The sequence below is a fragment of the Acyrthosiphon pisum genome, chromosome A3 (assembly GCF_005508785.2).
Source record: "Acyrthosiphon pisum isolate AL4f chromosome A3, pea_aphid_22Mar2018_4r6ur, whole genome shotgun sequence".
NCBI lineage: Eukaryota > Metazoa > Arthropoda > Insecta > Hemiptera > Aphididae > Acyrthosiphon > Acyrthosiphon pisum.
Genome location: NC_042496.1, coordinates 34,298,465 through 34,312,562, shown reverse-complemented (window position 1 = coordinate 34,312,562; position 14,098 = coordinate 34,298,465). Strand labels below are relative to the sequence as shown.

Sequence of the window (14,098 nt, the reverse complement as noted above, 5' to 3'; positions counted from 1 at the left end):
ATAATAATAATAATAATAATAATAATATAATATCGTAGTAATAACGCGTAGGCGTGTTAAACTCCGGCACTGTTATCACGCGTCGACCGGATGCTGCCAGTATCCGTTGTCAGCTGTGGTCCGTCAAACCGGAACGGATATTAGGTCTATATATATATATATATATATATATATATAATATACCCGCCACCGGATCGATAGCAATTCGCACCACGCATAAACGCATATGTACATTGTACATATATACACATATATGGCATATTGGATATGTGAGCGGTGCGACGGGACAGTGGTTGGCGGCGGAGGCGTTAAAATAACACGCGGATAAAAACGAAAGGGACGGGAAGATATTATTATTATTATTATTATTATATTCCACACGAACGGTTAAATATGTGTGCAGCTAAATCAACAAAAAAAAAAAAAAAAAAAAACGAGACGAGACGAACCTCTAAAGAGGCGGCGTTTAATCGCATCGACAATCGCACATTGTCCCCGCAAGATCACTCGACATCTTGAACAGCTGTTGCCGCCGCGTCATCCCCCCATACTAACCCCCATGCGTACGGACGAGGGTTCTCAAAACTCGACCTGCGGAGTCAAGTGCACCCGAACAATGGCCGAGAGTTTAAAATAAAATTAATTACCCGTTCGGTGTACATACACGACGCCCATTATCATAATAGCCAGCTATATTATGTATACCTGAGCAGCCCATCTCCGCGGAAAATAATAAAAATTTACGCACGAAACTCGCACTCCGCACACGCTTGTCCCGCGCGGTCACCGTCCAGAAGTCTTCGGCATTCATTCGCACACCCTCGTCGGTCTTTATGGCTAATTTTCCAGGTGTCTCATCACGATTCGTCTCGCTGGTCGCGAATAATCGATAACGCGCCGCCGTTATGTTCGGACGCGATTTATAAAGAAACTAACGTCTCGTGTGTGTGCACATACACTATAATATGGTGGGTTCTACAATGGGTCACGCCTCTTTGACGACCGTCCGAATCACGTCTGAAGTGCCTTCTATTCCGTTCATGGTTATAACTACTGTAAACGAAAATTATTATGAATCGCAATCACGCGTGCCTTATACAACCACCACCGAGAAACCGTATAAATCGAATTCCTCAAACGCGCATGCATAATACACGGCCCCTTAATATTTTATTATTAGCCAGCGCAAAGGCTTCCAGATGGAGCCGGTTATATTGTTTTGTTGATGTTGCTGAATGTGGAACAATGGGCACAATGCAGATTCGAAAGGGGAATTGGCCCGGGCGTCCCGTTGAGATAATTCTCGAATTACAAAACTGGAACAACAATAACGTATACGCGGGCAGCGAAAAAAACAACACGGTGAAAAATTAATAATACCTAAGGTAACAATGTGAAACATTTTTTTTTTTTCAAATCTACATTGTTTGTTTAACATTAAATAGAAGAAAAAAAAGGGTGGTATGAGAGATATATTTTTTTTCTATAACAAAAAAAAAAAAAAAAATCATGTACCTATACGCTATGATGTGAAGCTAGCATGTATCGATGTCCGAGATACGACAATAAAGAATTTAATAGACGGAATAGAATCCGTACGAGCCAAGAGACCATATGGTCGTTTCGTGTAAACCTGATTTCTATAATATTATAAACTTGAAAACTGCTGCTTGAAAAATTCTATCAGTTGCTATGCTTCGATTGCAATATAGAACTAAACGAACAAAACAATTAACTTGAGAGTATTACAATAATAGTTACCTAAGTACATGGTTACGGTCTAGGTTAGGTATTTATAGGTAAAGGTTTAATTCGCTATACTTATTTTAATTCATTCATTCTTATAATATTGTGTGCGTTCTGTGACTGTAACACTATTAATTATGTTGTTAAAATATATACTGCGAATTTATCTGAAAGCGCAGAACGTATTATTTTGTGGATGGTTTCATGTACTCTAAATGATGATGATGAGTCGGGGGGGAGGGGTGACGTGAAATGAGTCATTTACAACCTCCGTTGCTAATGAATACGTACAAACGTTTTGGTAACGACTAACGAGTTTTTCAACCTCAGTAATTTTACTCCATAGAGTATAAAAAATATTTACTTGTACATTATAACACAAATATGATCATTCAGTATTATTATTAAATTCAATGAAATGGACAATAAATTTCGACACGGCTTAAATAAAATAAAAATAAAATTTTAAAAAGATTATTTTGCAGGTAGGTATTCATATAAATAAATATTTGACATGAGTTATTAATATTATTATGTCATTTTACACGATTACGTAGTTATGAAACAAAATTAATTTTTAAAACTTGTACACATTAATATTAACCAAACGACCTAAGTATACAATAAGCTATCCATGTTGGTATAATATATTACACTGGCTGTCGACGAAAAGTTACCAAAACCAAGTGTAGAAAATACTTTTGTAGCATGTTAAAACAACTCGCGTCATATTTAAATGTTTACCGTCTAAGGTGTGTTGTAAATAATACTTTCGTTGTTGATTATCAGTAAGCCGCGACCTTTCTGCTATAATATTGTTACGTTATGTTCCTATTAGATGTTGTGTTTAATATAAACAAAACCACGTATGAATAAAATAATTAAAATATCATGTTTTCGGCCGAAGAGAAATTATACACTGTCGAACGACCTTGGATCTCAATAAGACGATACAAATCGGTGGCTTTGATGATCTCAAATAATATACAATACCAGCGTGGTATATAGCAGACGTTATTGTTTTTACCACCGGTAAGACGAAAAAAAAAACACGCACACAACAGCCATGTGTTGGACACCGGTAGTCACCGTTTCGAATATCAATCAATCAACTATACATAACAGATACGCGTTCACGTGCGTCGTGGTATAAGAATATATTTCTCTCGTTTAATCGGAACTACAGCTGCACGACATTAAGTGCCATTAAACACAAGTCGTTTTTTTTTCTCTTTCTGCCGGAGTATAGCGTGTAACCATATATCCCCTCTATTTCCACGCACGTACTCACTAATCCCGGTAATGTTTACCCCCGTGCATTTAGTGCTATAAATAATAATAATAATAATAATAATGATTTTAATACACAACGCGCCGCTGAAGGGATTCCTAACGAATTAGCTTTGTTTCCGCGGCCAACCGTATCTGGATGTCTGGTTTCGAGCAGACAGCGTGTAATTACCGTGGACAGATAAAAATAAAAACACCATATATGCCATCGCACATTATACGTACCTCCCCGAAGGTATAATTTGCCAAAACAAAACGAAACGGAAAAAAAATCCGTATAATATGCAGATGTAAACCCTTTTTCGAGGGTGGACGACGGCGAAGCGGGGGCTGCAGAAAGGGGAAGATACGGAAAAAATCAACCTATACGATACGCCGTTTGCCCCCGAGCTGCGTGTGCGGATGAGCAGCATTCCGAGGCAATTGAACTGAAACGATTGGCAGGCGACCGGGTGTTTAAAACGGAATACGACACTATAATATTATTATATAGTAAACGACCATAAATCGTGGTGGAACCGAACGGGCACGTACGTAGTGAAAATATTATGTATTGTTTTTAATGTCGGGATCGTAAAAATATCCGCGGTATTCGTATTGTATTGAACCAACGAGAGAAATGAAAACGAAAAATATTACACGCACCGTAGGTAAAGGGTATTTTACCGTATATTTTCCTATAAGACCAATAATAATTATTGTCGAGTGAAAACAAAATGTATTTGAACGGCTTACGATGGTTTGTGCAAATTGTACGCAATATTATAATATATTACGTTATTATATTTTGAGTCTTTTTCGAGAGAAATACTTGGCAGAAATGTTTATTACCCGAGTATTATATTTATACAGTATACCGTATTCCGAATGAACTATAATTGCGTTATGAATAATGCGAACATTATTGATAAAGTACAAAATTTGGCTAATTGAATTATACGCTCGGTTGTGATATTTAGTATATCCCACGAGACCGCGTTACCTCCATAATTAATTTTGCTCATATTTCAATCATAACATGTAAAATGATAAAAATGACACACAACATGTTCGAATGGTAATATTATAATGTAGACACTTTTACGATTCAATGGATATGACATTGTGCACAGCGGTACGTTGGGACGGGCATTTTTACGGATATTTACAATTTATTAAGGTTCGTGTAGAAAAAAAGAAAAGATCAAACGCCTACCTACCTGAATTTTTTAAGAAATATTTTGTAATAGTTTGAGTAGGATTACAACCCTCATTCAACACATATTGGCCATAGACATTTCTAATCGGATTTAAAATCTAATGATATTCGATCAACCGTTATCACTTTTTAAACGATTGTCCTTTTACCATATACCTATTACCATTCTTATGAATGCCCAAAATAATTGAAAATCATTGTAATTTTTTCGCTTGAATTATTACAAATGAAAATTCTAGTTTCGTTACCAATAGGTACAATAGGTATAAAGAAATGTTATCTACCCGTTTGCAGCCGTAATAAAATAAGTTTTCAAAATATTCTTCAACGAATATTTTTTAATAATTTTAGAATAACTATTGGCAGCATGTTCAATGTTCATTATCGATTGCATATTAATTGTTATAATATTTTAATATTTATTTATGTTATTATTATAATATTTATCATTAAAAATAATTTATAGTAAACTTGGCCAATTACGATAACTTAAATAAAGTATGTACCTAACTCTATTATATTATTTATCTTCGACGAACTAGCTAATAAAACTATATAAAAATAAATCCGAATATTTTGACACGGAAATTGTGTGTATATATATATATATATATATATATATTTCAAATCTTACCTACGATAAACTGTACAATTTAGCGAGAAACGTACATTAGGCGAAATCTCACGATGTCTTGATGCAAACCATATGGTTGTGTAGCACAAAGTTCAAAACCGGATTGGCCATCGGCGCTTTACAAATATCTCTGAATATAGAATTCGACCTTGCACGAAAATTTAAATCCAACTACTACTACATCTACCGATTCTATAGTACTATTCCTACGACTAGATACTAATACTACTACTGTGCTTTGCGAGAAATTTCGTTGTTTTTTTTTTAATTGACAGCCGACCATTGTCCGTTAAAAATTTCCCACGGTACCCTCACGTCCCTGTTAGCAATGATATACTGACAATAATAATAATTATTATCGTCATTATTACTATGCACACGGTCCATTGTCTTCTATTAGTTTTCGCCCGGGAGTCATCCGATCAGCTGTGACCATCGACATCGTATTTTACAGCGGTGACGGACGTAACAATGTTTGACGGTCTGACACTCGGTCGTCGACCAGTGTCGCCGGCCGTCTCATCTTATCGACCACCATTGTATTACGACGTGTTTGTATATTACATTATAGCACAGACAATGCGCTTGTTAATCTGAACACTTACCTGTAAAACAAAAGAATACAAAAATATCAGTATCATCCGAAGCTCCGGGGCACCCATTGTCAGGTCGAAAAATATTATCAAATACTCCCCCGCCTGCACCCTGCCGAAAACCGCATTCTTCTTATTGTACACATAGCTTTATTTTATTTTTTTACATACAGGGTGTTTCAATCATAAAAAAATAAACCAAAATAAATAACAAATCCTTTGATCGGAGCCGTCAATCTCCGGTAAAATCCTACTCTTGCACGGAGACGTGCGGCGATCGTAATCGTCGGCAATGGCTTTGGTTTGTATAGCACTATAACAGTATATAGATATTATCGTACCTATAACTATACCTTAATTTCTGAATTAGAAAATAATAATATTACGATGTGTTGGTTTTTTGACTCTTCTAAACGTAATGGTTTTTATTTTGTTTTTATTGTTAGATGATTTACAGTCAACCGTACAATGCGGTCAATTAATGACTCTTCCCGTTTAGGTCTACCTCGAAACGCACGACTCCACATACACAGTACACACACATTCATTCAATATTTATTCTTTGATTCCATTTTTTGTGCACTACCTATGCTTGTATCAATATACATAATATTATACTAGAATGTTTCTCACGTCAAATAACGGAACTTGAACTAAAAACTAGGTGATTATTAAGTTATTATGTACTATTGTTATTTTTTATTATTTTAGTTGTGTGTAAGCACAAGAAGACATATTATTGTTCCTAAGGTTGGGAGGTATCAATAAGTATCAATAATAACTAATGTGACAAAGTCTAAACAAACAAAACAAATACCTCAAAAAAAAAATATTGTTTTATCATAATATCATCATAAATTAAAATAGTTTAAATATATATAATGTAGGTCTGGGATGCCAAACATTTTTTAAAAATATTTTATTAAACTTATAAAACGTATTATAATATATTATTGTATTTTTGAATTGAGATTAGGAATATGATATAAAATATTTAAATTGCAATTTCAATAGAAATATTATATGAATTAGATTTTCCAACTTACGACTTTTTCTCCCCTATTTGATTTAATGAAGCTAGGGATTTAAATCCCCAGAGATCGATTTTATCTATAACTCGATTTTACGTCCCGTTGGGCAATCGTTGATAGAAATGCATGTATGTATAATATTGTACATTCAAAATTGATATAAATCTCACACATCTATAAAAAATGATATTTTATTCTTCTGAGTTTCTTACTGATGTGAACCAAAAAAAAAAAAGGTAACATATAAATATTGACCCTATTTCTCAGCTGACAAATATCAACCGTATCACTCACACGAAGTGCACAGGCGTTTCGACTTGACACAACTATAATGATATTCACGCGCTGGTTCGTACAAGTAAAACGGATTTATAACAGAGATTGTTAAAAAATCGATAACAAGTAAAAACGACGGCAATGATTTTTTTTTATAAACGAAAACAACAACCAAAGGCGTCGATCGCTTACCATACGGTGGATATCCAAGTATCATGCTTTTCATCAATCACGGTGGTTTAGATCAGCAGTAACAGTGAACATAGCACGATACGCACGCGAGACGATGTTATGATAATTTATTATTTTAACGAGAACGAAACGTAAACGTCGATTGTTCGGAAATGTGTAAGACGACCATTCGAGAAGAACAAATTTTGAAAAAAAAAAAAAAAAAACAGAACACGAAAACCGAAACGAAATTTGATTTCGGACGCGAAAACCACGACGAACTCGCGATCGGATGGTGCGCGCGGCAGGGCGACGTTAAACTAACTGACTGGGTACGCGCCGGGACAGCGGACGGCGGCACTGGTTTCGGCGGTGAGAACGTTAGTAATAATAATAATGCGACGAGGACCGGGCGGTGCGCGAGAGTGCGCGCGGGTCCCTCTCTTGTTGCCACTCGTAAAAACCGTCTCCCGTTTTGTACGGCCGTACAACAGCAGGGACGGGGTGAAGACAAGTGAAACAGGTCAGGGCAGGGCTGCGTGGTTCGGCGATGTGTCGGGCGGGCGGCGGAGGGGTGCGAGAGGGGCAGTGGCGACAATGGCCGATGCTGACGATGTTTTACAGCGGCTGCAAGATGGAAAAATCAAAAATCAAATCCTAAGTGCGTGTCTGGGCAACGCGCTTGGGGAGGTCATACGCGGAACGGATTTGACCTGCGGCGTTGGAGGTATTCAAAAGTACGGTGAAAAAAAAACCCCAACGGATGTGATTTGGAAAACGTTTGTAAAAAGTATACTCAGCAAAAAAAAAAAAAAAAACACAAAAAATATGTACATGATATAAATAAAAACAAGAAACGTAGGTAGACTTTGTAGGTAGGTACATTAATTATTACATTGATATAATATTATTAGTTTTGCGGAATACTTGCAGTTGTCTTGTAATTATTATTCAAACGTTTGACTCCGATGAACAATACGAAACCAGACATTCCTCATAATTGTTAATATTGACTAATAATAATAATTGTTTGCCATAGTAAGATGATAACGAAGTAAATTATTATTCAGTGTTCACTTGATATTTCGATTTGTACGCTATATTATAATATACTAGTATTTATTATGGCTTTATTGTTCGACAACCTATTATTATTTTATAATGCATATGTTATTATAGTGTTAAACACTACTCATAATATATAAATCCAATTAAGATATTTTGTATTCCAATTATCATTTAACAAAATCCTTATAATGTTAACAATTTGTTTAATGCTTATTTAAGGTTAAGTAGGAAAAACCAAGAGACTAAGAAAACATTAATAATAGCAATTTAATTACGATAATAATAAATTAACGACGATATTAAATATATATCAAATAAAATGCAATTGAACAGCTAAACATCCATTACCATAGTCCATAAAGAATGTTAAATAAACAGATGAACAAACAAATGTATATTAAAACACAATATCGGTAATTGATTATTTTAAAATAATATTTCACAAACAGGCTTTTAACTATTCATTTTTAATCCATTAAAGTGCATATTTTTGTTGATGGTAAAATAAATAATCTGCGTAAAATTCCCTCTGAAATGTACGAAATTGAAATGCTACACAGAAAAATCTATACATTATAGGCGGCTGTTATTCCGTGTATTTTATGAATAGATTAGGAGTATAATATACAATATTTTACTGATACAATATAGTGTACTGCAGTTATTCTGAAGTTCCAATATTACCCATTTCGGCCATAAGCATTCACAAATAATGATATTGAATACTGATTTTCCAATTTAGTACTTAGATTCAATAAAAAATGTTTACAGAGGACTCAGGGGTTTTATGGTCTCTCAAGAACTGTGAAAAATGTTGCTGACGCACATTATTGTGTGTTTGGAGTGCATTTGCTGGCGACTAAAAACACCCTTAGGATCAGATTAGTCTTCGATAGCGATCCACGAGCGTTTATTATTACCTGAACTGTCAAGGGGAGGAGGACACAAGGATATCTGTGGCCGATCTAGAAAGGACACAGTCATGCGCCTCTGTTGCTACGGCGCGTAGTACACGTATACTGTGAAAAAAAGGAAGACCGTATCTGTGTAAAAAAAAAAAAAAAAGTAATATATATATTTTATATATTTTATACGTTTTCTTTATTATACACACACACATATATATATATATAAAAATAAAAGTATAAGGCCTTTAATCCATGACGCCGGACAATGGGTTCGACACACGACCGATAATATAATGGAGACATCAATATTTTATCCTATATAACGGTGTGCAGTGTGCGTCGTATAAAACGCGTTGCCACGCGATGATATCATCTGCAGCAGTACGCGCGAGCAATCGCGTAGTGTCTGAGCGTTTGCGAATCCGATATTTTCTGCACTTCGACATATGGACCGCTATCGTCTTTACATTTTTTATTTTATTTTTATCCGACATCTTTACCATAATAATGGGTCGTATGTCACCGAGATTGTGCGGCAGGCGCATATGCTTATATTATATTATATTATAATATATTTGTATGATATTATTATTATTATTATTATTATACTATTATTATGCATTCACGGTGGAATTGAATAAAAAAAAAAAAATGCTCCATGTGTGGGGTTCGCAAACCGATGCTCCAGACCATTATCGTGTTATTGTAATATAATAATAATAATAATAATAATAATAATGAACTAGGAGTTGTACAGCGACGTGTGTTGGCCGTACATTAGGGCTAGGACGTTCGGTCACTACCGCGTTATTTTATATAAGAATCTAAAACCATCCATCTTATTACTAATGTTCATTACTATATGTTAAAAACCAAGCTCTAAATTCTTATTTGCACCTCTATACTGTAGAAAAAAACAGTCACTCGTATCTACCACTCGTTTTCCACTCTTCAGTCCAATATCATTCCAATCCCAATACGCCTATTGTACATTTTATATGTTGTATATATTGAGTAAACATGAATACCTAATAGATTAATATATATATTAGATACGAGTCGGTGTACTATAAGGTCAGTGTGGATTTAGCTTTGAAATCCCTCTGGCAGAAGATCGCTTTAATATTTAGACGGTCCGTTGGAAAGAAACAAAACCAGCCGGATACCTGGAGACCACTTAAAGCGTACAACTACGGGATGACAATAAAACGGATACTTGAGCAATTTTGCTGACTACTGAAAAAATAAAATAAATACGTAACAAAAAGAAACTGTTTGACTACAGACAAACGTCGGCTCAAAGGGTACCTATATAGTTTGATCTGACTAAATGAAATACCGCGGCTTAGGTATACGATTTATATTTTATATATTACTTTTTCAATGTCCTTTATTCTTATTAATTACTAGAGTTGAGTGAAGCGAAATCCTAGGTAATGAAAAAACAAAATTAACCTATTAGACTATAATACATAGCTTTACTGACATCACACTCAGTAACGAATGCCCAAATCATTATTTTTAAAACTAATTACTATCTACTCCTATTGAAACATGATGATTTCTACTCTGACCAACGATACAACATTAATGATTTATTAGATTTAAATATAAGTACAGCTGATTATAAATTTAATAATAAACAACTCAAAATCTATGTTTAGGTATTAAAAAAATATTTATCGGTGTTTAAAATCTAAATAGCAATAATTAACAGACGAGGTATTATTAAAACAAACGAAATATAATAAATAAGTAAGAAATATAATAATTGTTATTGTTCATTACGATATATTTTTTATTTTTAATAATATACCAGGTGATTCTTTTATATAATGAACCACTCATTATTTCAAAAAGTATTTATGTGTTTGAAAATTTTTTACAGTAACATTAATAAGTGGCTCATTATAAAATAATCATCCTGTACATTATAATTATAATATACCTCTAATAAATTATTATTTTATTTATGTTTTTATCATGTTATTGATTATGGGACATCGAAAATCGTGATTATTGATAAATGTATAAAAACAAACAATATTTTACTCATAGACAAAAATATATATAACAGAAATACCAGTTTAACTATACATGCAATGCTTTTTTTGCGTTCAACCCATGCATATAATATATTATATCTACTATATTATAGTACATAATATAAACTTAGTAATCGCGTCCTGCAGGATAAAGGTCCGTCGATAAATTAGATTTCCAATCTCTATACATAGATCCTATGCGTATTATTTACGGATGTGACGGAATTTCTCGAAGACCCCTCTCTCCATCCCTCGTCCAGCCACCACTGTCACCACGGCCGCTAAAAACGGTCTGGTCGGATGACACGAATAAAATCGGGCTCACGTCATAGTCGGTAGGAATGAATGTGGGTAGGGGAGGTCGAATATTGTTGGACGGGTCATGAAATAAATGACCCGTAGAAAAGACCACCCCACCACCACCAGCATCACTGAATTCAATCGGACGGGGCCACGAGAAAAATACCCTCTCCGCCGCCGGTCCAATCCTTCGTCCTGCGTGTATCCCATCGCGAAGGCAATATCTCGAAGAAAAGAAAAAACCCGGGGATAGGAGATGAGGAGGAAAAAAAATAAAAATGGTATATAATCTTAAATGGAAAACCGATGATGGATGTTTGTCGGGATATTAGCATCGGATGGCCGGCGAAGTGCAACCGGGAAAGAGCCTCTGCAGGTCGGGACGCGCGTGTGTGTGAGCTCACTCATCATCCGCATGTCATCGATCCATCATGTACCCCGGGGGTGACGACAAATCCGTAATCGCTGCGATATATACCCCTATCCGGGCCACCTTCCCACCACCCGCCACCCGATCACTCGTACACCAGGACGATACCGTTTCTATATAATATTATATATATACACAAAATGTATGTGCCGTATGCGAGAACGACGCACCCTCGTCGAGGATCGAAAAAAAAAAAAACATTTTTCTCCCTTTTTTTTGAATATTATGCACATTGTACACGCGTAGTATGGCTGTGCCAACTCAGATGAAAACATATCGTTTGTAACCGATATTATTAGGGAGCCGAAACCTGTATGGATATTATTATTATTATTATTATTATTATTGTATTATAGATCCGCAATTGTGTTTGAGTGTAATATATGCCTGCAGTGTAGCATCAGCGACTACAAAATATAAACGAGTACGAGACCGAGTGTTTGACCGAGAGAGGTAGAGAGAGAGTGAGAGAGAGAGAGTGATAGAGGGTGAGAGAGTGGCGAGGGAGGGAGAGCGTGGAGAATAATACAGTCGACCGGCTGCCGGAGAGTTTGGCATAATGGTATTATGTACATTTGACCACAAAAATGCGAATGAGACAATACGCAATGTTTATTCAATAGTATCCTCACGAATTCGGCTTTAAACACAAACATTCGAAAACATTTCAACCAGCGCGACAATACTGCTGTTGTCGGAAAAATGCGTGACCGAGTGCAAATACACAATGTTATTATTATTCGTTCTAAAATGTTCGCGAGAAAATCGTTTTTACCCAAACGGTAAACGCTGTTTTTACGATATATAACAAAATACGATAAAAAAAATAGTAGGTTCATACAATGTATAATGGTATAATAATTGTGTGTGTGTGTGTGTAATCGTAGTTGTTTTAATCACTGTGAACACGTACTACAAGTAATAATTACATAGTGTCCCTACGTTATTATCCGTCTTCACAGCACGCCGAACGTATAATAATATTCTAATAAAATATCGAGAAAATAATACAAACGCCAACAATAGCGTATACGGACAAAACATTTTACAGACATCTTGTATCATCATTATTATTATTATTTTATTTTTTTTTTTTATCTAATTTGTAACCACGTGCGGCCGTGTTATACTCGTTTTTACGGTTTAATGCATTTACAAAGAGTCTGTTTATCTGTCATATTCTGTAGATATTAAGCAGGTACGCCTTCCGATAAAGACTCACAAAATCTATTTGGGATAAAAAAAAAAACTAGTCGCTATTATAGTCGAGCTTTGTTTTTTTTCCGAGCACGTGAAATACATATAAAACTTAATTTTACATGCCCTCGTAATATATGCGTTGGTGTAACAAATAGAAGTGTTTTGCATATTATAACCACATCGCTTATTATTATACACGTGTGCAATAATTGTTTATGTTAAAACATTAATTTAAATTAAAAATATCAAATTATCATTTTCGTGACTTGGGTGCAATCATTAGAAAAATAAAATACTAGTATTTTAAATAGTCAAAAAGAAAAATATTGTTAAGAACTTAAGAAGACGTACTATGTGTAGGTACTAACTTACATTTAATAAAATTAATTTTTTTATTATCTTAGTGAATATATTGAATGCATCTATTTACAGACGCTTTTATTTTATTATTATAATATCTATCCAACAGGTTATAATTTCTTTGGATTTAAAATTATATTTAAATTTGAATACACAAATTACGGACATATAGATTTTTAGTATACAAACAAAGCTATCATCATATCTATTAGTTTTTGGAATTGTTATGGATGATTACATTTTATACTAACATATTTTAAACATGACATTTGTATTAATTTATTTTTATGTAAAGTCAAAATATTAAACAGAAAACACGATTATTATTAAATTGAGATAGTAAAGTTTTACGGTGGGCCATTCCGCGTAGCCGTTGATTTTCGTTTCGAAATTATAATCTCAAAGATAAATATATAGATGTTGAACGGGGATTTTGGAGTTGGCGAGAGGGGTAGCATATGAAAACTGCTAACACGTGTACGTATACGCTTTATATACTTTTATAAAAATTAGAACAAGCGTGTTGTTAAACCTTTAGGATGGTGTGCGCTTAATTTTCGGATTTTTATTACGACTGACGTAAATTTGTAATAATATTATTATGTAAATGTTATATTTGTTTTAACAGCATACAGAAATGAGCGTATACGAGTGTGCATTTATATATATAAAGGTATACGCGTATGCCATTGGTTGTATGTAGCGCTTTTTGCCAAGTGCAATTGTTTAACTAGAAATTTGCATACATTAGAGGGCAGTTCGGGGAATCGTCAGAATGAAAATTAATTTAATTAAAAAGGCAGGCGCTGGAGGTGATAAAGTATGAACACTCGCTATTTGATTTTCTA

The 14,098-nt window shown here is 34.5% G+C and overlaps 1 protein-coding gene across 5 annotated transcripts in view; it reads right to left on the bottom strand.

Moving 5' to 3' along the window:
* Positions 1-14,098, bottom strand: part of LOC100160019 (teneurin-m) — a 199,013-nt gene that overhangs the window by 61,743 nt on the left and 123,172 nt on the right. For 2 of the 5 annotated variants that reach the window (XM_008190409.3, XM_029491333.1), the window contains exon 1: positions 6,961-7,226. The exons of 1 other annotated variant lie outside the window; for it this stretch is intronic. In XM_008190409.3, coding sequence (XP_008188631.1) covers positions 6,961-6,994 — 34 coding nt within the window. In that variant the 5' untranslated portion in view covers positions 6,995-7,226. Of the gene's footprint in view, positions 1-6,960; positions 7,232-14,098 lie in introns of those variants that run through there. 2 more of the 5 variants (XM_029491329.1, XM_029491331.1) reach the window with 2 other exon arrangements.